The sequence below is a fragment of the Salvelinus alpinus genome, chromosome 5 (assembly GCF_045679555.1).
Source record: "Salvelinus alpinus chromosome 5, SLU_Salpinus.1, whole genome shotgun sequence".
Taxonomy (NCBI): domain Eukaryota; kingdom Metazoa; phylum Chordata; class Actinopteri; order Salmoniformes; family Salmonidae; genus Salvelinus; species Salvelinus alpinus.
The window spans coordinates 81,563,273-81,586,721 of NC_092090.1; the positions used below are offsets into that span (position 1 = coordinate 81,563,273).

At 42.0% G+C, this 23,449-nt stretch overlaps 2 protein-coding genes across 5 annotated transcripts in view; both read left to right on the forward strand.

Annotated features, from left to right (window-relative positions):
* LOC139576977 (negative elongation factor B-like) overlaps positions 1–20,152 on the forward strand; it is a 38,361-nt gene extending 18,209 nt beyond the window's left edge. For 3 of the 4 annotated variants that reach the window (XM_071403648.1, XM_071403651.1, XM_071403652.1), the window contains 11 exons: positions 51–163; positions 271–373; positions 498–593; positions 1,358–1,500; positions 2,084–2,190; positions 2,306–2,447; positions 2,656–2,764; positions 9,893–15,925; positions 16,560–16,719; positions 18,527–18,617; positions 19,084–20,152. In XM_071403648.1, the coding sequence (XP_071259749.1) occupies positions 51–163; positions 271–373; positions 498–593; positions 1,358–1,500; positions 2,084–2,190; positions 2,306–2,447; positions 2,656–2,764; positions 9,893–10,051 (972 nt within the window). In that variant the 3' untranslated portion in view covers positions 10,052–15,925; positions 16,560–16,719; positions 18,527–18,617; positions 19,084–20,152. The remainder of the gene's footprint in view (positions 1–50; positions 164–270; positions 374–497; positions 594–1,357; positions 1,501–2,083; positions 2,191–2,305; positions 2,448–2,655; positions 2,765–9,892; positions 15,926–16,559; positions 16,720–18,526; positions 18,618–19,083) is intronic. The other variant, XM_071403649.1, reaches the window with a different exon arrangement.
* On the forward strand, positions 19,129–20,152 carry LOC139576978 (2-oxoglutarate receptor 1-like). Its single transcript, XM_071403653.1, has one exon. It carries the CDS (start codon positions 19,129–19,131, stop codon positions 20,053–20,055), a length of 927 nt encoding a protein of 308 aa, XP_071259754.1. The 3' UTR covers positions 20,056–20,152.
* Positions 20,153–23,449: the final 3,297 nt, after the last annotated feature.

A 23,449-nucleotide genomic window follows, 5' to 3' on the forward strand; every position in this document is an offset into this window, starting at 1 on the left:
CGAATGTTCTGCATGCTTGTGCAGAGTGCTGTACGTCTATATCTTGGCAGTTCACCTGGTGCTTGGATGCCTGTATCCGTGAGAAGTTTGTGGATGCCAAGCGAGCCCGGGAGTTGCAAGGTTTTCTGGATGGAGTGAAGAAAGGACAGGAGGAAGTACTTGGGTGAGAGAAGAAGAATGGAGGAAATGTGATTGAACATGTCTTATTGCACCATTTTAGGATTAATAAAAAGATGTGACAAAAATGTTAAGGGTCTTCTTGCTTTCCAGGGACCTGTCCATGATACTGTGTGACCCATTTGCCAGTAACACCCTGGTTTTGAGTACGGTCCGAAACCTGCAAGAATTGCTAAGCCAGGATGCTCTACCCAGAGTAAGACATTCAATGTTGTCATTCGTGGCCTTATGTTTTTGTGTCCATTTCCATATTCTGTCGATGCTATGTGGAGACCTATTGCCACTACTAACTAAAGAGATGTTTCTGTGTAAATGAACAGGACAGTCCAGACCTGATGCTGTTACTCAGAATGCTGTCTCTTGGACAAGGTGCTTGGGATATGATTGACAGCCAGGTCTTTAAAGAGCCTCGATTGGTATGCAGTCACTTCTTTCCATGAGTATTATTTTATAATCACTTATTTTTGTTCAGTGAGTTTAGCTGTCTGTATTACATTACTTATGAGCTGCACAGCAACAATAGTTTGATGCGCAGAGCAGGAAAACAACCTCTTTACAATGAACTACAGCTAGGTCCTCCCGAGTGGTGCAGTGGTCTAAGGCAGTGCTAGCTGTGCCACTAGAGATTCGAGTCCAGGCTCTGTCGCAGCCGGCCGCGACCGGGAGACCAATGGGGCGGCGCACAATTGGCCTAGCGTCGTCCGGGTTAGGGGAGGGTTTGGACGGCAGGGATGTCCTTGTCCCATCGTGAACTAGTGACTCCTGTGGCGGGCCGTGCGTCCTGTGGCGGGCCGTGCGCCGTGCGTCCTCCGAAACACAACCCAACCAAGCCACACTGCTTCTTGACACAATACCCATTTAACCCGGAAGCCAGCCGGTGTTTCCTCCGACACATTGGTGCGGCTGGCTTCCGGGTTAAATGGGTATTGTGTCAAGAAGCAGCGTGGCTTGGTTGGGTTGTGTTTCGGAGGACGCACGGCTCTCGACATTCGCCTCTCCCAAGTCTGTACGGGAGTTGCCGCGATGAGACAACTGTAACTACCAATTGGATACCACAAAATTGGGGAGAAAAAGGGGTAAAACAAAATATATATAAAATAATACAATGAACTACAGCTAGATGACGTAGATGTGACATAACCAGCCAGGGCAGAGACTTATTTGATTCTTTCCCTCTCAGGAACTGGAAGTTGTGACCCGTTTTCTCCCAGCCATGTTGTCTGTACTTGTGGACGACTACACCTTCACTGTAGAGCAGAAACTCCCTAGTGAGGAGAAGACCTCCCTCTCCTACCCCACAGCCCTGCCTGATAACTTCAACAAGTAATTACTGGGGAAGGGACATACTGTTAATCTGGTAGACTTGGCATGTCTGTAATTCAATTTTGTATATGTGTGTTGACATTAAGAACATTATCATGTAAAAAATGTAGAACAAGTAGTATTGATATTCTAAAATATACATTGAAATGATAAGTGTTATTTACAGTGTACATGAAACTGCTATATGTTTAATGAGGACAGACCTGGGTTCAAATACTATGTAGGGCATTTAAATTACTTTCAAAGATATTTGGAACTAAGTAAAGACAAGTAGTTCAATATTGGAATGTATTAGGAAATGTACTTGGAAGGTTTTGGAAAATACTCAAATACACTGACTCAAATAAACTCCCATGCATTTAACTCAGGTATTTAAAAATAGTATTTGAAATAAGTATTTAAAATACTTTCAAATAGTAGGCTATTTATATAATTATTTTTGAAAATACTTCAATACATAATTTGAAAATACTCAAATACACAGAAAATAAGTATTTAAATAACATGTTTAAATACACATGTATTTGAACCCAGGTCTGAATGAGGACCCTCTTTGATTAAAGTAAGTTTTCCCCTGCCCTAGGTACCTGCAGGAGAACAGGGTGGCTTGTGAGATGGGTCTGTACTACGCACTCCACATTGCCAAGCAGAGGAACAAGAATGCCTTACAAAGGTTACTTCCCGCATTGGGTAGGTTCTGCACTTGTTTTGCCACAGGTTAATAGAAATAAATAAATAAATACTGTTAGTAAATTGTTGTTAACCTGGCTCTCACCATTGTTTTGTCTCTATCATATAACTGCAGTGGAGACCTACAATGACATGGCCTTTGGAGACATCTTCCTGCACCTCCTGACAGCACACCTCACCTTGCTTTCTGATGAGTTTGGGACTGAAGAGTTCTGCTCTGCTGTGTTTGATGGCTTCCTCCTCACCTCTTTCTCCAGGTCTGTATTTTCCTGGGACATACAGGAGATTACTGCAAGTATTTCATTTGAAATTAATGGAAATGTTACTAAACATTTATGAAATGTGTGAAATTGAGGTAGAGTACTATACTTCCTGTACTAATGGTCATATATTTTACCTTTATCTCACATAAAGCCATTACTCCCTGACACATTACTCCCTGACATATTTTTATGTGTATTCCAGTAAAGAAAATGTTCACAGACACAACCTACGCCTGTTGCTTCACCTTCACCAGAAAGTGCTGCCATCTTGTGTGGAGACCTTAGTGAAAACCCTGGAACCCTCAAAACAGGTGGGCAAACTGCCATATTGCATGAAAGGTTCCAAAGGAGATTGAACAGGATCTTGAGCACTTACATATTCGTAACACATTGCACAAATTGCAATTCGGGATTGCAGGATTATTACATGTTTTATTTGCACAATATCATACTAAATGAATGATGATGTAAACAATTGCGCACAATTTTCAGAGATCCGTTTTGGCTCATGAGCGCTGCTTTCAAAATTACTGGCGTAAATTATACAAAACCTTTCATTCATCTTTAATTGAAACACCTGAATAACTAATGGTGTAATCATGCATTTTTTCCCCATGAAAACATAATATTAACCACATAAGATCAATGATTGGGGTTATGTAATTTTTTTTTGTCTGTCGCTCACACTAGGTGGTGGGTGTTTGGGGGTGGAGCCAGTCTAGGAAGATCCAATCACACAACATGATTGTTGTAGACACTCCACTTCCCATATATGTGGCCGTAATGCGCTCTCATCTCACTTCTTTCGTCTTCCTCACGGATTTGATGTAGATCCTCTACGACTCTCCTAACGATCGACTTGAACCTCTGCTTTCCTGCTAACCTGTTCACAGGTGGACAATGAAGGACTCCGCCGCCAAGCATAGGACAGTAGCTTCTCGTCGAGAGGATTGAGCTCACAACAAAATCTACTTCTCAGTGTCGAGGCTCACGGCTAGCCTTCGCCCGCTTAGCATCCTCCAGATGGTATATCTGTCCGCAGCATGATCTGTTAGGGCACTGTACGTTACCGCTCACTGATGGCCTGTCAAGGAGAGCTACAGGAGACCGAGCGGTCATTCGCTGTAGATGTTTCAATGTCCCGCCCTAACGATTCCCCTGGAGGAAAGAGGGGAAGACGGTCCTAGGGGTCCCTCCCCAGCTGCAGAGGGGAGCAGTGCATGGTTCACACGATGTTCGGCCCTGCCCCCTCCCGGTCTGAAGACTGCAGGAGTGGCACGTCTGCTCCACCAGAGCGCGTTCCCCAGTGCAGCGGCCCATCGTTTCTATATCAAAGCACAGGAAAGATAGAGCAGACCACTCTCCCCCGGAGTGTCCTCCATACCGTAGTGTTCCCCTCAACACCCTTGTTGGTTGAGTCAGAGGCCAGAAGACAAGATTTCAGTTGCCACAAAGCACTGTCCCCATTCGTGTGCATTTGCCTTTTCAAATAAAAATACCACTGTTGCACCAAAGCATTTCGCCAGGAGCACAGAACATATAACCAAAAGAGGACCACAGGGTGCTACGGCAGTGACCCACTTGCTACACTTCCATCCCTGGGTTCTATCCATGGTTACGAGAGGCTACCGACTTCAGTTCACCAGAGAACCGCCAAACTTAGAACAGAATGTTGGTTTCTGTAGTGACTGGCGACAAATACTAGAGCAGGAGATGTCCTCTCTGTTGAGCATAAGGAAGATCAGAGTAGTAGCAGAAGCACAGAGCAGTTTCTACTCTCGTTACTTCCTGGTTCCCAAGAAGGGTAGGGCAGCACCCCATATTGGACCTACGGGTCCTCATCAGCTATCTGAGAAAGTTCACGTTCTATAATGTTAGGCGAAACGTGTGGTCTCTCTTCATTCATCAAGGCTATTGGTTCATTATAGTTGATTTGCAGGATGCCTATTTCCACAAGCGTGGAAAAGAACCTTGTGGCTGCAAGGAGCGAAGGTAAGTTGCTAGCTAGCATTAAACTTATCTTATAAAAAAACAATCAATCTTCACATAATCACAAGTTAACTACACATGGTTGATGATATTACTAGGTTAACTAGCTTGTCCTGCTTTGCATATAATCAATGCAGTGCATGTTAATTTATCATTGAATCACAGCCTACTTCAACTTCGCCAAACGGGTGATGATTTAAGAAAAGCGCATTCGCGAAAAAAGCACAATCATTGCACAAATGTACCTAACCATAAACATCAATGCCTTTCTTAAAACAAATACACAGAAGTATATTTTTTAAACCTGCATATTTACTTAAACGAAATTCATGTTAGCAGGCAATATTAACTAGGGAAATTGTGTCACTTCTCTTGCGTTCAGTACAAGCAGAGTCAGGGTATATGCAACAGTTTGGGCCGCCTGGCTCTTTGCGAACTGTAAACTAATTTGCCAGAATTTTACATAATTATAACATTGAAGGTTGTGCAATGTAACAGCAATATTTAGACTTAGGGTTGCCACCCGAACCGGAACGGTTACGTATTTCACTGAAAGAATGAACATTTTGTTTTCAAAATTATAGTTTCCGAATTTAACCATATTATTGACCTAAGGCTCTTATTTCTGTGTTTATTATAATTAAGTCTATGATTTGATATTTGATAGAACAGTCTGACTGAGCGGTGGTAGGCAGCAGCAGGCTCGTAAGCATTCATTCAAACAGCACTATGTGCGTTTGCCAGCAGCTCTTAGCAATGCTTGAAGCACAGCGCTGTTTATGACTTCAAGCCTATCAACTCCTGAGATTAGGCTGGCAATACTAAAATGCCTATAAGAACATCCAACAGTCAAAGGTATATGAAATACAAATGGTATGGAGAGAAATAGTCGACGCATCATAATTCCTATAATAACTACAACCTAAAACTTATTAACTGGGAATATTGAACCACCAGCTTTTATTTGTTCTCATGTTTTGAGCAAGGAACTTAAACGTGAGCTTTTTTACATGGCACATATTGCACTTTTACTTTCTTTCTCCAACACTGTTTTTGCATTATTTAAACCAAATTTAACATGTTTCATTATTTATTTGAGACTAAATTGATTTTTATTTATGTATTATATTAAGTTAAAATAAGTGTTCATTGTTCATTCAGTATTGTTGTAGTTGTCATTACAACAAATGTATATACAGTGGGGCAAAAAAGTATTTAGTCAGCCACCAATTGTGCAAGTTCTCCCACTTAAAAAGATGAGAGAGGCCTGTAATTTTCATCATAGGTACACTTCAACTATGACAGACAAAATGAGGGGGAAAAATCCAGAAAATCACATTGTAGGATTTTTTTATGAATTTATTTGCAAATTATGGTGGAAAATAAGTATTTGGTCACCTACAAACAAGCAAGATTTCTGGCTCTCACAGACCTGTAACTTCTTCTTTAAGAGGCTCCTCTGTCCTCCACTCGATACCTGTATTAATGGCACCTGTTTGAACTTGTTATCAGTATAAAAGACACTTGTCCACAACCTCAAACAGTCACACTCCAAACTCCACTATGGCCAAGACCAAAGAGCTGTCAAAGGACACCAGAAACAAAATTGTAGACCTGCACCAGGCTGGGAAGACTGAATCTGCAATAGGTAAGCAGCTTGGTTTGAAGAAATCAACTGTGGGAGCAATTATTAGGAAATGGAAGACATACAAGACCACTGATAATCTCCCTCGATCTGGGGCTCCACGCAAGATCTCACCCCGTGGGGTCAAAATGATCACAAGAACGGTGAGCAAAAATCCCAGAACCACACGGGGGGACCTAGTGAATGACCTGCAGAGAGCTGGGACCAAAGTAACAAAGCCTACCATCAGTAACACACTACGCCGCCAGGGACTTAAATCCTGCAGTGCCAGACGTGTCCCCCTGCTTAAGCCAGTACATGTCCAGGCCCGTCTGAAGTTTGCTAGAGAGCATTTGGATGATCCAGAAGAAGATTGGGAGAATGTCATATGGTCAGATGAAACCAAAAACCAAAGAACACCATACCTACTGTGAAGAACCTGCTGTTCTTTTCAATGACAAGCAATGATGCGCTACTAGGGGTAGACACGCTGGCACACCCATGGCCAAGAGTACAGCTTTACGCATTTCCCCCCTCTGTCTGATTCTCTCCAGAGTCAGAACAGCAGTGGTCTCTCATCCTGATAGCCCCTTTCTGGCCAGGAAGGCTATGCTTAGCAGATCTGTCACTCCTATTCGACCAGCCCTGGCAACTACCGGTACGCAATCTGCTGACCCAAGTGAACAGAATGATTTTCCATCGCAATCCGAACATTGGGGCTCTTTGGTCCTGGCCCATGAGAGGATGAATCTTAATGCGACAGAACTGCTGCTGAAAGTCGTGGAGACTTCAGAGCATTACAGCCCCGTCTACACTCATACTACACAACAAGAAGTGTGGTGTGTTTGATAGACGGTGTGATCAGAAACAGATCCTTCCCTTTCTTTGCTCAGTTCCAGAGTTACTCTGCCTCCTGCAGGACCTTTTGGACAAGGACAAGCCTTTTACACTGCAAAGGTGTACTTGGCCTGCAACATAGGCTTCGACAATGGTACAGTGGGGAAGTACCACCTCGTCCGTCATTTTAAAAGGGTGCCCAGTACCCAAACGGCTAGTCTCATCCTGGGACCCTTCTGCTGTGCTTGAGGCCATTTCACAGCAGCCGTTCGTGCCGCTGGAAAGCATGGAAATTTGATTTATCTCGTTTTAAAACTGCTTTACTTTTAGCTATTATATCCGCAAAACAGGTGGGGGAATTGCGCGCTCTGTCAGTCCACCACTAGTGCCTGAGCTTTGCCCTGGGGTCATCCAAGGTTAGTTACTTTGCCTGAAGTAAGTTGTGCTTATAGTCGCCTCACTTTGCAGCTGTTGGCCTTTCACTCACCGGCCTTGTCCTCCATGGAGGATGAGCGTCTCCACTGCTTGTGTCCAGTACGTCCATTGCATATCTAAATGCCCGGACGAGAGCCCTATGAAAGAGCGATCTGCTCTTTGTTTCTTGGGACCAATTTCTCGCAAGTGTTTATCCCATCGGATGATGGAGGCTATTTTACTGGCATATAACAGCAAGGGTTTACAACCTCCGAAGGGCCTGAGTGCTCACTCCAACAGAGATATGGCTGCGTCGTGGGCATTGTTCAAAGCGTCTCTGTTCAAGAGTTCTGTAATGCAGGGCTACCCCCCATACCAACTGGACATCACTGTGCCCTCATTAGAGCATACGGTGCTTACTGTCGGGACTTCTGAGGGTTGATCCTGTCTAGACTTGGCTTTGGAGATAATAGGAGCTCTACTGGAGTTGGCTACATTTTAATTTTATTTAACTTGGCAAGTCAGTTAAGAACAAATTCTTACTTACAATGACGGCCTACCTACATAAGGTTACTTGACGTAACCCAGGGACTATGATATTATGAGTGAGGTGACTCAGTGTTTCCCTCACGCTCTGCGTAAGGAAGACCACATGTACATTTGAAGTCGGAAGTTTACATACTTATGTTGGAGTCATTAAAACTCGTTTTTCAACAACTCCACAAATTACTTGTTAACAAACTATAGTTTTGTCTAGTCGGGTAGGACATCTACTTTGTGCATGACACAAGTAATTTTTCCAAAAATTGTTTAGACAGATTATTTCATTTTTAATTCACTGTATCTCAATTCCAGTGGGTCAGAAGTTTACATACACTAAGTTGACTGTGCCTTTTAAACAGCTTGGAAAATTCCATAAAATGATGTCATGGCTTTAGAAGCTTCTGATAGGCTAATTGACATCATTTGAGTCAATTAGAGGTGTACCTGTGGAAGTATTTCAAGGCCTACCTTCAAACTCAGTGCCTCTGCTTGACATCATGGGAAAATCAAAAGAAATCAGCCAAGACCTCAAAAAAAATTGTAGACCCCCACAAGTCTGGTTCATCCTTGGGAGCAATTTCCAAACGCTTGAAGGTACCACGTTCATCTGTACAAACAATAGTGCGCAAGTATAAACACCATGGGACCACGCAGGCAGCTGTCATACCGTTCAGGACGGAGACGCATTCTGTCTCCTAGAGATGAACGTACTTTGGTGTGAAAAGTGCAAATCAATCCCAGAACAACAGCAAAGGACCTTGTGAAGATGCTGGAGGAAACGGGTACAAAAGTATCTAAATCCACAGTAAAACGAGTCCTATATCGACATTACCTGAAAGGCCACTCAGCAAGGAAGAAAGAAGCCAGACTGCAGTTTGCATCTGCACATGGGGGAAAAGATCTCACTTTTTGGAGAAATGTCCTCTGGTCTGATGAAACAAAAATAGAACTGTTTGGCCATAATGACAATTGTTATGTTTGGAGGAAAAAGGGGGAGGCTTGCAAGTCGAAGAACACCCTCCCAACCGTGAAGCACGGGGGTGGCAGCATCATGTTGTGGGGGTGCTTTGCTGCAGGAGGGACTGGTGCACTTCACAAAATGGATGGCATCATGAGGAAAATAAAATTATGTGGATGTATTGAAGCCACATCTCAAGACATCAGTCAGGAAGTTAAAGCTTGGTCGCAAATGGGTCTTCCAAATGAACAATGACCCCAAGCATATTGCCAAACTTGTGGCAAAATGGCTTAAGGACAACAAAGTCAAGGTATTGCAGTGGCCCTGACCTCAACTCCCTGACCTCAATCCCATAGAAAATTTGAGGGCAGAACTGAAAAAACATGTGCGAGCAAGGAGGCCTACAAACCTGACTCAGTTACACCAGCTCTGTCAGGAGGAATGGGTCAGAATTCACCCAACTTATTGTGGGAAGCTTGTGGAAGCCTACCCAAAACATTTGACCCAAGTTAAACCATTTAAAAGGCAATTCAACCAAATACTAATTGAGTGTATGTAAACTTCTGACCCACTGGGAATGTGATGAAAGAAATAAAAGCTGAAATAAATCATTCTCTCTACTATTATTCTGACATTTCACATTCTTAAACTAAAGTGGTGATCCTAACTGACCTAAGACAGGGAATTTGTACTGGGATTAAATGTCAGGAATTGTAAAAAACAGTTTTTAAATGTATTTGGCGAAGGTGTATGTAGACTTCCGACTTCAACTGTACTTAGAAGTGAGATGAGACCGTATTACAGCCACTTATATTTGGATCTTCCTAGATTGGCTCCACCCCAAGGCGATACCCATTGTGAGATTCCTCACTCATAATATCATAGAGCTGGGGTTACATCAAGTAACCTTACGTTTTACTGTTCTGACAATTACATGTGGCTTATAACAGAGTTTTTCTACTCAGGTCACATAGTCACGTCCCATAGTCAGGGCCATGGGAAAGCTCCTGGCCCTATGGCATAACTACTGTATTTCCATATTCTTCATTCTCTGTGCTTGTCTGGTGTCCACAGAGCAGTGACCAGGTAAAGGAGCTATTCACCAAGCTGACTGAGAAACTGGAGGCCCAAAAGAAGAGTCCTCCCCAGCCAGACGAAGCCCCCTCCCTGGACCTGGGGCTCCATCCTGTTAAAGTGCCCACTACAGCTTCCACTCCAACAACATCCATCTGAGAGAGGAGGTGGTAGGGAGCAGCAAAAGAAGGGAACCAATTAGTCTGAAAAAAGGATGCTGATATTACATGTTGAATTTAGGTTGGCTCATGAAACCACATGAAAAAATACTAAATGTAATTTCCTCTATAGGTACTATGGTGAAGGTTTAGTTTGTTTTCTAATACTTGTTTTTATTAAGATGTCGTATTTGAAGCAGTCTTCCAGCTTTAAAAATGTAACTCAGTTGCCAATGTTTTTCAGTTTGAATTATTACTTTTAATTTTATAAATACGTAGTCTTGCTTAATTATTGTTGAAAGTATATTTTCTTATGTACTGGATCTATAAAGACTGAATGTCAATGTGTGTGTATCTACTGTCAGTGGTGACGCATGCTTTAAATACATTTATTTAGAAATGGTTAAAAAAAGTTTATACTATATATACACACACGAGTATGTGGACACCCCTACAATCTCCATAGACAAACATCGGCAGTAGAATGGCCTTACTAAAGAGCTCAGTGACTTTCAGTGTGGCACCGTCATTGGATGCCACCTTTCCAACAAGTCAGTTCATCAAATTTCTGCCCCGCTAGAGCTGCCCCGGTCAACTGTAAGTGCTGTTATTGTGAAGTGGAAACGTCTAGGAGCAACAACAGCTCAGCCACGAAGTGGTAGGCCACATAAGCTCACAGAACGGTACCGCTGAGTGCTGAAGCGCTTAAAAAAACGTCTGCCCTCTGTTGCAACACTCACTACCGAGTTCCAAACTGCCTCTGGAAGCAACGTCAGCACAAGAACTGTTCGTCGGGAGCTTCATGAAATGGGTTTCCATGGCCAAGCAGACTCACACAAGCCTAAGATCACCATGCTCAATGCCAAGCGTTGGCTGGAGTGGTGTAAAACTCACTGCTATTGGACTCTGGAGCAGTGGAATCGTGTTCTCTGGAGTGATGAATCACTTCACGATCTTGCAGTCCTACGGACTAATCTGGGTTTGGCAGATGCAAGGAGAGCGCTACCGGCACGAATGCATAGTGCCAACTGTAAAGTTTGGTGGTGGAGGAATAATGGTCTGGGGCTGGTTCGGGCTAGGCCCCTTAGTTCCAGTGAAGGGAAATCTTAACGCTACAGCATACAATAACATTTTAGACGATTCTGTGCTTCCAACTTTGTGGCAACAGTTTGGGGAAGGCCTTTCCTGTTTCAGCATTTGTATTTATTATGGATTCCCATTAGCTGCTGCAAAGGCAGCAGTGACTTTTTTCCTGCGGTCTGGCAAAATGAAGGCAGTTATACAATTTTAAAAACATTACAATACATTCATTACAGAATTCACAACACACTGTGTGCCCTCAGGCCCATACTCCACTACCACATATATACAACACAAAATCCATGTGTACTTGTGTTTATAGAGCGTATGTTATCATGTGTTTGTATGCCTGTGTCTGTGCCTATGTTTGTGTTCCTTCACAGTCACATTTCAGTCCCCAGCATGACAATCAGTGCCCGACCTCACTAATGCTCTTGTGACTGAATGGAAGCAAGTCCCTGCAGCAATGTTCCAACATCTAGTGGAAAGCCTTCACAGAAGAGTGGAGTATGGTTATAGCAGCAAAGGGCGGACCAATTCCATATTAATGCCCATGAATTTGGAATGAGATGTTCGACGAGCAGGTGTCCATATACTTTTGACCTTATAGTGTCTCTTGAAGTCCAAAAATAGTATAAAAAATGGAAGTTGTCAAGGGCATCAATGACTCATACAGGAGTTAAAATATCAGACATACAGTATGTTGAAACTATAGCAGCCAGTCCTTTTAATTTCTTCTCAGACCTCACAATGTAAAGCAGCAGTGTAAAGTTAAAGTATTTTTACTTACACTACTTTTAAGTACTACTTAAGTATTTTTTTCTGTACTTTACTATTTATATTTTTGACAACTTTTACTTCACTACATTCCTAAAGAAAATGATGTGCATTTTCCTCCATACATTTTCCCTGACACCCAACAGTACACGTTACATTTTGAGTGCTTAGCAGGACAGGAAAAGGGTCCAATTCACGCTCTTTATCAAGAGAACACCCCTGGTCATCTCTACTGTCTATGATCTGGCGGACTCACTAAACACACATGGTCAATTTATAAATTATGTCTGGAGTGTGCCCCTGGCTGTCCGTAAATGTAAAAAATGGTGCTGTCTGTATGGCTTAATATAAGGAATTTGAAATCATTTTTACTTTTGATACTTAAGTATATTTAAAACCAATACTTTTAGACTTTTACTCAAGTAGTATTTCACTGGGTGAAGTTCACTTTTACTTAAGTCACTTTTGATTACGGTATCTTTACTTTTACTCAAGTATGACAATTGGGTACTTTTTCCACCTCTGATGTCAAGTGACCACTATGAAGAATATGGACTCGATTCTTGCTGAGTTTCAGGAAGAGGGTGGCTTTTGGAGGACGCTCTTTATCATCTGCTCATTTGAGTCTTTAAGTGTGAAGGTGACTTTAAGCTGGCCTGGATCCCACTTGTTAATGAAGAAAGGGTCTGCTGTGTCCTTCGAACTGTCCTCTTTACTTGTGTCCTCTATTTTCCTGCCACTCGCACACCCTGCGTGCTTATGGGAGTCATTTGACACCACACTCTTGAAGAAAGTCTCTTTTACTGGGTGACTTGTAGGTAGTGAGCTATACCTCTTACCCCCACCCAGCTGGCCCCACTCCCCCTGCAGACACAGGCCCTCTAGCTGAAGCTGCAGGGCGTCTGGGGACCAGCTAGGGACCTCCAGGCAGTAACCTGATGTAGCAGTCTCTCGGTGTTCGTCATCCATGTGACCTCCAAACGTTCCTGATGTGTGGGCAGATCTATAGGAGGGAAACGATGATATCATGTTTGAGGGAAAGTGAATATTACCAGTTAGCTAATCCTGCGAGCCAAACAAACTGTGACAGAGTTGTCAAGGAAATGTCAGTGCTTGCCTTCGCCTGTTTCGACTTCTCCTCTGTGGCTCCTCAAGCATCACCTCATAGAAGCGCCTGAACACAGGAGCCGTGTTGTCACCCTGGTGGTATTTCTCTTGCACATTCTTCATAGGGTCTAAGGAGGGAATGTGATTTATCATCACATAACAAAAGGTGAAACAGTCTTGAACAACTAAATGTTTTATCAATGGTTACAGTAGAAAGACTGAAGAACGCTCAGTTTTAAATGAAAGAATAGGAACAATGTGACTTTACCTGGAGTTATGCCAGTACACTGGAATATACTTGGTCTCTGTGGGCCAACAGGTTTCAAAGGCTTCAAACCACCATTCCTCACATGGACTGATTTCTTGTACTGCATAAGATCAATGCTCTTTAGGCTGGTATCAGCTCTGAGCTGACTCCGGCTGTCCTGCAGTGTGTCGGTCTTAAAATCATTTAAGTGTTGGGTCCTAGCAGTGGTTACCCGTGAGACATTGGCACTCTGAAGGAAGAGACACATCATTGATGTTATCTTTCCTCTTTCCCCTCAATAGTCATGAAAGAGTTTGTGTTAGCAAGAGTCAACTCACCTGTGATGCTGCGCTTGGTATTCTAAAGGGCTTGGACATTCGGGAATTCCTGATCCTCAGTGGCGGCTTTGGGCCGGGGCAAGACGGTGCTGAAGTGCCATCAAAAATAGGCCTAGCACCCCCAAGAAAGAAATTAATAATGTTTTAATTTCAATATATATAATGAGTCTACATTTTTCTGTCTCTCAAAATCCTGTTCTCACAAACGAGCTCTGACTGCTCAGGGTCCAGCCTACATAACACATTGGCTCTGACAGAATCTCTTGAATTTGAGTGGTTGAAAAATCCGGCTGATTTGATATGTCTTTGAACTATGTAAAATTTGCTTGTATCTATCCCCTGATCCAGAGTCAGATATTTTAAATTGCTAGCTAAATTAGTTTAAATCAGGATGTGTGTGTATCTGACCATTGATCTGTTTTACGACCCGATTCCTATTGTTTCAAAATTGTTGCACTTGACTTTTTGCAAAGTTGTAAATATTAGCTAGTAGCTAAAGATTTGCAGATAGTTATGTTGTTTCCTATAGCTATAACAGTAGGCTACTAGCTGTAAAATATTGAACCCAAGCTAATTGGTAATGGAGGGCTGTTTGGGAGTTAACCGTTGGTTTCTTGCAAACCCTGACATGATTTTCAATGACACGTTGAGTACATATATAGAGTCGAAGATATTTGGTGATCGAGGTCGACATCGTTCTCCCTCACCTCATGGACGTGACCGCGTGTGTGCATGTAATCCACCCCTATGCAGTGAACAAGCTACCCCATAGCTACCCCAGTGGAAAAAATCCTGCCACCACCACTGCTGATCCTGTTGATGTCCCATTCAGACAGCTCACTTTGACTCCACTTGTCCACATTGACTGTCCCCGACCTGTTACAATGGAACACTAAGAACTCATCGTAAAGAACCCTGAACTCATCGTAAAGAACCCTGAACTCATCGTAAAGAACCGACATCACACATCTCCATGTAACTGTGTTACGACTGGAAAGGTGATAGTAACTGGAACTGATACTATCTCGCACTACGTCATGTGTCTGGCCAGACTTGCATAGGCCTTCTCAAATGTACATCTCTAGCATTACTATCTTTTCATCTGGTGTGATTAATGTTAGTCTCTAATAGAATGTACAATGTTGCTAGCCTACCGTGGATCAATGGAAAGCATTGATGTGTTCTCATGCTTTGAGGATGACTTGAAGCATGCTGACCTGCTTCTGATAGTATATCTTATCTGCATAACAAAATAATATCAGAGGAAGAGACATGGCTGTAGTTTTGAAACAGTTAAATGTCAGATGATTTGCAAATTAGTGCCTCTGGCATCATGATCCCCCTACCTGTTTTCTTCTCACTTGATTTGGAGCCTGTCTCGCTGTGTTGTTGTGTCTGGCTACTTCTGACCTGGGCTGTAGCAGTGCTTTACCAATGCATTGCACAAAATCCAGGGGCGTTCCAGAGCTTTTTTCTGGTGCCAGTGGAGTGGTTTGTTTGAGTTTCCACAAACTGGACATTTTTATCTGTCAAACATTGAATGTGAGAAAAATTACAAATGTGTCTTTATAGTGGGTAGGCTACATGATTATACAGAATGAACAAACTTAGTCTTTTTATTGTCTCAAATCTTAATAATATGATCATTATTGCTGCATTCTTGTGAATTCTTTGTCTAATTACCATAGCGACACCTATTCATTTAAAGTTCCTTGGTATTGCTATGGTAATTGGACAAAGTAAAGAATTTGGAATTCACAATGTAGAAATACTGATTCTATTCTTAGCATTTCAAGACATTAGACTCAAAATAGAATACAACAAATCTAAATGATTGGACTTATAGGAAAGACATAAAATAAAGATAAAGTTAGAATAATTTTTTAACATTTATTTAATAAATAAATGTTAACTGTTTGTTTATTTAAATCCATTACTCAAGAACTGTTCCAAGTTTTACACAATGACAACTGCCATTGGAAATCTTCTTGAAAATGAAAGTTTGTATGTCCTTGTTTGAAATGCTACAGTAAGATTTCAAGCATGTACTGTACACATTCGGTGAAGTGGTTTCACATCCTAGCTATAATAAAGTTGGGGGTTTTGACTCTTGTAACCACACAGGAAGAATAATTTGATCTTGCCCATATTTGTGCTTCAACACGTGGTTATGAGAATGACCAATTCTGCTTCTGCCTGTATATATTACATACCATGGTTGTGTGCGACTACAGCAGACCATATCCTCATATAGAAGTCAGGGGAAGTTATAACTAGTTTGTCATTCAGGTCTTGTCCAACTGATGGACTGCAAGCACGAGCTTAAGTAAGTAGCCTACTCAAAAGTAGATGTTATGCCCTTTCATCATGATCACAAGCTTCTCCATAATGCAGTATTTTCCTTTAAAAGTGTCATTGTGTATAGATATTTTAACCTGCAACTAATTGGATTCTGATAAACTTTTCACAATTGTGTTCAGTTACACTTCCCTCGTGTTTGTTTGGGCAGTGAGGCTAAAATGTGGAATCCAAAATGCTGGAGTATGGAGCCAAATGTAAACTCTTTTTTTTAAATATGGAGGGGAGTGTATGTAAGCTTGAAGTTGCTTTAAATCATATAATCATATATTGATTGAATGTTCATTTTAAAATATGGTTAAACTTTAAATCAGAGTACTATTTGTTTTGTTAGAATTTAAAGCTATTTTGTGACAGATGTGATGTCCTTGCGATAGTTGACTTGGGGTGAGATCTGTTTTCACTTAATTTCTAAGTTTTACATCCTGTTTTAATGTGTTTTCAGTTCTACGGTCTGACTACACTGAACACCACCTTATAAGAATTAACAAGGATGTAACACACAATGTCTGCATAATTTCTTTAACAAAATATGTACCATTTCACAGTTTCTTTGTGGTCTGACTAGTAATCCATTCCAATTTGCTCTATTTTTTCTTAAGGTGAATGTTAATAGCCTGCATACCCCATACATCCCATCCTAAAATGAACAGCACAGTGTCTCCGTCCGTGTTGCCTCTGGACAACAGAAGTCTCTCTGAGTTCTGTACAGTGGAACCCCAACATGTGTCCATCACTGTTTTCCTCCTCCTGGTTGTCCTGGTTGGTTTCTTCCTCAACAGTTTCAGTCTGTGGGTCTTCTGCTGCCGTATACCGCAGTGGAGCTCTGGTACTGTCCTGCAGTTTCATTTGGCTGTCAGTGACACTGTTATCACACCAGTTGCACCATTAATGGCAACATACTTTGTTATGGGTAGCCACTGGCCGTTTGGAGCTTTTCTGTGCAAGCTGAAGATTGCCTTGCTGAGCATTCACTTCTATGGCAGTATCATGTTCCTAACACTCATCAGCATTCATCGATACGTGGCAGTTGTCCAGTTTAAAAGGGGCTCCTGTATGAAACGAAAGGCGTTTGTTCAGAATCTGTGTGCTGGAGTCTGGCTGGTTTTGCTGGCTAAGGGGATTGCCTGTTTCTTCTCATTAAACACAAGCCCAATGGGAAACCGCACACAATGTCTCAGCATTCATCAGGAAAAATACATTGATGTCTACTTCGCCATCAACTTCGTTATGCTCATCCCTGGGTTCCTGCTGCCTCTCTCAGTAGCAGTGACCTGCTATGTTCAGCTAGCAAGATCAATGTCTCGCATGAATATCAACATGTCCAAGGGCCGTGATATAAAGGCCAAGTCACGTAAAATGGTGGCCATGTGTCTGGTGATATTTGCACTGTGCTTCACGCCTCTGAACGTGATACGAACTGTGGCTGTCATATTAAAAAAGTACTTTCCAGAACAATGCAGTCTTCTCCTGCAGGTGGAGACTGCATACTATGTCTCCTGGATTTTGGCTGGAGCAAACTGCTGCCTGGACCCATTGCTTTATTGTTTTGGATCGCACAACTTTGTCAAGGCTATTCATAGGTCTCTCAGAAAATTTGATGTCAAGTTTAAAAAAAGACCCGGCCACAAATGACCAGATCATCTATGATACTGCTATTGATTCTCCCTCCATTGTCTTAGAAGACATCCACACCCAGCATTCGAACACGTCTTGAATAAGGAACCTCATAGTAGTATAATCACATTGGCTTATTGTTTATTGTGTTTGCTCAGTGTCTTTTTCTTTTTTACATAAATAGTATCTATAACATTGACATGGGACCTGTGAAGAAAGAATGTACAGGTAAGTGCCAAAATAAAGGAAACACTTGAGTAAACGAGGGATACAAAGTATATTGAAAGCAGGTGCTTCCACACAGATGTGGTTGCTGAGTTAATTAGGCAATTAACATCTCATCATGCTTAGGGTCATGTATAGAAATGCCCATTTGCCTATTATTTTGGCTACAATGGCTAGTCAGTCAGTCACCAGATCTCAACCCAATTGAACACTTATGGGAGATTCTGGAGCAGAACCTGAGACAGACTTTTCCACCACCATCAAACAAACACCAAATTATGGAATTTCTCGTTGAAGAATAGTGTCGCATCCTTTCAATAGAGTTCCAGACACTTGTAGACTATATGACAAGGCACATTGAAGCTATTCTGTTGGCCCGTGGTGTCCCAACACCCTATTAAGACACTTTATGTTCGTGTTTCCTTTATTTTGAAAGTTACCTGAGAGTGATCATAAATGTATTATTTTATTGATGTGTTATAATAAAATTAGATACTGTCATATGGCATACTGTAATTGTAAATCAAAACATGCTCTGTTTTAAACTCATTCAATTGTATATTGTATGCATTTTAAAAGGAAGATCTTTTCCACAGTCTTCATTTGTAATAAGTCAATTTTAGTCAGTTATACTGTATGGTTTTGTTTAAAGTACTTTTTTTGTGGCTTGATGATTGCGTTGCTGATGAAGAAAAAATCTTGTCATTACTTTCCCCGCATCATGCAGGAAGTCACTAGAGGTGTTGTGAGAAGAGGCGCTCACACTGTCCCATTCTGAGAGCAGCAAGTGTGACTGATGTAATGCTTTACAAGGCTTGGTAAGGTCTCTCTTCTCATGGGTTTATAATAGCAGGTTGTCTCTGACAAAGGCAGATGGTAGAGAGATACACATATTTACTTACTATTAACAATATACAGTTATAAATTGAGAATTGCAGTCTTGATCTTAATATCATGGTTCATAAATGTTTAGTTTTAGGCTACCTTTACTCACATTTCAGATGTTTTTGTTTAAATCCAGATCTGTACCTGAGTTTGTGAACTGGATATTCTTAGACAGTCTTACCATTGTGAGATATAATTGTTGAGAGGCAGTGCAAGACAATGTGGCAACACAGGAAAAGTTAAATGCAATAGCATCCTTTGACATCACTCTATGAAGTGTTGCAAGATACAATAAAATTGTTTAAATGCATGAAAATGAGAAACAACATTTTGATATATTTTTGGGAGTAATAATTTCCCCATCCTAAATATTACTTTTCATAAATTTGTCCTTCAAAGGTGTTTTAAGAATGTCTACTTCCACTACATCAATTTCTTCTCAAGATGACCAGCACAGAGTCACCCTCCATGTCCCTCCAGTCCCTGACCACTATCCCAGCAAACATAAATGCTGACATAACCACCATCCCAGCCAACAGTAGTAACACTGAGCTCTGTACAGTGGAATCCCAACATGTTTCCATCCCTGTGATCCTAATCCTGGTCTTTGTGGTTGGCTTCCTGATCAACAGCTTCAGTCTGTGGGTCTTCTGTTTCCGTATACCACATTGGAGCTCTGGTACCACCCTGCAGTTCAACTTGGCCCTGAGTGACGCCCTTGGCACCCCTGCAACTCCCCTGATGGCTGTATACTTAACCAACGGCAGCAACTGGACATTTGGACCGTTACTGTGTGTATTCAAGATTTACCTTCTAAGTGCACACTTCTTAGGCAGCATCCTGTTCCTCATGCTTATCAGCATTCATTGTTATGTGGTGGTTGTCCAATTCAACAAAAGCTCCCATATGAAACAAAATGAGTTTGTAAGGAAGTTATGTGGTGGAGTTTGGTTGCTGCTTCTAGTAGAAGCTCTTGTCCTAACTTTCCTTCTTCCACCCAGTAAGGAGGGAGATAAAACCCAATGTCTGACCATCCATAAGCATGATCTGACAGATGTCTACTTTGTCATTAACTTCTTCTTATTCATCTTAGGATTCCTTCTGCCTTTCTCAGTGGCGGCAGAAAGCTATCGTTGCCTGGCAAACTCAGTGTCTCAACTCAATATCAACTCAGCCAGGGGCCTTGCCGTTAAGATCAAATCACAGAGGATGATAGGTATCTGCTTAGTGATATTTGGGCTCTGCTTTCTACCACTCAATTTAGTGCGGACAATAGGGGTAGTGGTAAACAAATACAGTGAAGCTTGTACGATGCTTCAACATTTAGATACGGCATATTATGTGTCATTGTTATCATATTTTGTAATGTAATTATTGTTTCTTTGACCTTTTGCTTTTATTTGAGAAAATAATTATATATGAGGTCAAAACCTGTTCAAAATCCGGATTAAAAGAAAATGTACCTCTATTTGTCTATAGTTGTCATTTCACAAACTCACTAAAGGTGGGAGTGTTGACTATCCATACAGTAGGCATATCAGATACCCTAATTTGTCTCAGTCCTGTAACCAAAAACAATGTTTTACTTAGCCAATTTCAATTTGATGTATGAAAATTACATGGAATTCAAATGGATTTACCCCTATCACTTTCTGACAGCACCCCTTTTGATTTCAATGAAACCTTCCATGAAAAACAGCCCAGAACATTATTCCTCCTCCACCTAACTTTACAGTTGGCACTATGCATTGGGGCAGGTAGCGTTCTGCTGACATCCGCCAAACCCAGATTCATCTGTTGGACTGCCAGATGGTGAAGTGTGATTCATCACTCCATAGAACGCATTTCCACTGCTCCATGCTTGGCATTGCGCATGGCGATCTTATGTTTGTGTGTGGCTGCTCGGCCATGGAAACCTATTTCATGAAGCTCCCAACAAACAGTTATTGTGCTGACGTTTCTTCCAGAGGCAGGTTGGAACTCGGTAGTGAGTGTTTCAAACTAGGATAGAGGTTTTTTATACCCTACACTCTTCAGCACTCAGCGGTCCCGTTCTGTGAGCTTCTGTGGCCTACCACTTCGCAGCTGAGCCGTTGTTGCTCCTAGACATTTCCACTTCACAATAACAGCATTTACAGTTGACTGGGACAGCTCTAGCAAGGCAGACGTTTGACAAACGGACTTGTTGGAAAGGTGGCAACCTTTTTTAAAATATATATTTTTTTTTTCGCCCAATTTCGTGGTATCCAATTGTTCGTCGTTACTGTCTTGTCTCATCGCTACAACTCCCGTACGGGCTCGGGAGAGACAAAGGTCGAGAGCCATGCGTCCTCCGAAACACAACCCAACCAAGCCGCACTGCTTCTTAACACAGCGCGCATCCAACCCGGAAGCCAGCCGCACCAATGTGTCGGAGGAAACACTGTACGCCTAGCGACCTGGTCAGCGTGCACTGCGCCCGGCCCGCCACAGGAGTCGCTAGTGCGCGATTAGACAAGGATATCCCTACCGGCCAAACCCTCCCTAACCCGGACAACGCTAGGCCAATTGTGCGTCGCACCATGGACCTCCCGGTCGCGGCCGGCTGCGACAGAGCCTGGACTCGAACCCAGAGTCTTAGACCACTGCGCCACCCGGGAGGCCCATAAGGTGGCATCCTTTGATGGTTCCACTTTGAAAGTCACTGAGCTCTTCAGAAAGGCCATTCTACTGCCAATGTTTGTCTATGGAGATTGCATGGCGGTGTGCTCGATTTTATACACTTGTCAGCAACAGGTGTGGCTGAAATTGCCGAATCCACTAATTTGAAGGGGTGTCCTCATACTTTTGTATATGTAGTGTATTTGACCATTGTAGAAGTGCTCAGAAAGTGACTTTTCGGACTTGAATGCCAAAACATTCAAGAGATAAAAGTGCTCAAAGTTTACCCTTTTTGCAAACTCCACAGTGCCTTGAGACATCAATGTCTTCATCACTGGAAAAGATAAACAGTTGAGATTGATATCATTTAAAAGCTTACAAACACGGTTGTCAAACTATCTTATCATTTCTTTCTTCTTAAATGTTTAATAAAAATCTAATTTTCACCAGGGGTACGCGCAATTCTGTCGGGTGTACCCCAAATAAAAATGTGATTCACATTGTTTTTAATTAAAAAATACATTATTCACATTTTCAAACAGTCCATTTATATTTTCCAACGGGGCCATATATTTAGGGGAGGTTTTTCTCTCCCCTGAGTAGCCTCGTTTCCCTGCCAAAAATAAAATTCAACCATCTAGTGTTCAGCGAAATAACAACATAATGTCAAATACAGGTAGCTTAATCAAATAATTAACATCCAATCACATTAACCGCTACTCTCTCGCAGGAATTCCACTAACGGTCCGTATGTAGCCAAAAGTAGCTGCTGCTCATGTTGGTATCTGTACTGATGGCGCAAAAGCCATGACAGGGAGACATAGTGGAGTGGTAACACGTGTGCAAGCAGTTTCTCCCGACGCCACTTGGGTACATTGCAGCATCCACGAGAGCCTCTTGCTGCCAAGGGAATGCCTGACAGCTTGAAAGACGTTTTGGACACTACAGTGAAAATGGTTAACTTTGTTAAATCAAGGCCCCTGAACTCTTGTGTATTTTCTGCACTATGCAATGTGATGGGCAGCGACCATGTAACACTTTTACAACATACAGAAGTGCGCTGGTTATCAAGGGGCAAAGTATTGACACATTTTTATGAATTGAGAGACGACCTTAAAGTTTTCTTTACTGATCATCATTTTCACTTGTCTGACCGCTTGCATAATGATGAGTTTCTTACACGACTGGCCTATCTGGGTGATGTTTTTTCTCGCCTGAATGATCTGAATCTAGGATTACAGGGACTCTCCGCAACTATATTCAATGTGCGGAACAAAATTGAGGCTATGATTAAGAAGTTGGAGCTCTTCTCTGTCTGCATTAACAAGGACAACACACAGGTCTTTCCATCATTGTATGTTTTTTTGTGTGCAAATGAACTCAAGCTTATGGACAATGTCAAATGTGATATAGCGAAGCACCTGAGTGAGTTGGGTGCGCAATTATGCAGGTACTTTCCTGAAACGGATGACACAAACAACTGGATTCATTATCCCTTTCATGCCCTTCCTCCAGTCCACTTACTGATATTTGAACAAGTGAGCCTCATCGAAATTGCAACAAGCTGTTCTGTGAAAATTGAATTTAATCAGAAGCCACTGCCAGATTTCTGGATTGGGCTGCGCTCAGAGTATCCTGCCTTGGCTAATCGCGCTGTTAAGACACTGATGCCCTTTGCAACCACGTACCTATGTGAGAGTGGATTCTCGGCAAATGATTTAAGACTGAGACTCTCTCCAATACAACTCAACATTGCAGAGTTATGTGCATCCTTTCAAGCACACCCTTCTCATTAACCTGTGGTGAGTTATTCACAATTTTTGATTAAGAAATAAGGTTTTATATGTAAGATGGTTAATTAAAGAGCAAAATTTGTGATTATTGTTATATTATTATTTGTGCCCTGGTCCTTTAAGAGCTCTTTGTCACTTCCCACGAGCCGGGTAGTGACAAAAACTCACACTCATTCTCATGTTTAATAAATGTATAGTATGGTGTGTGTGTGGCAGGCTTACAATGATGGCAAAAATAACATTTGAGAGTGTGCTGACCCTGGTGCTAGAGGTGGTACGCAGCTGGAGGTTGAACGTTTGAAGAGGTAAGGGACTATAACATTTTGGGAACC

Excerpts from the sequence above, each read along its gene's own strand:
- LOC139576978 (XM_071403653.1), top strand. The coding sequence starts at position 19,129 with ATGACCAGCACAGAGTCACCCTCCATGTCCCTCCAGTCCCTGACCACT.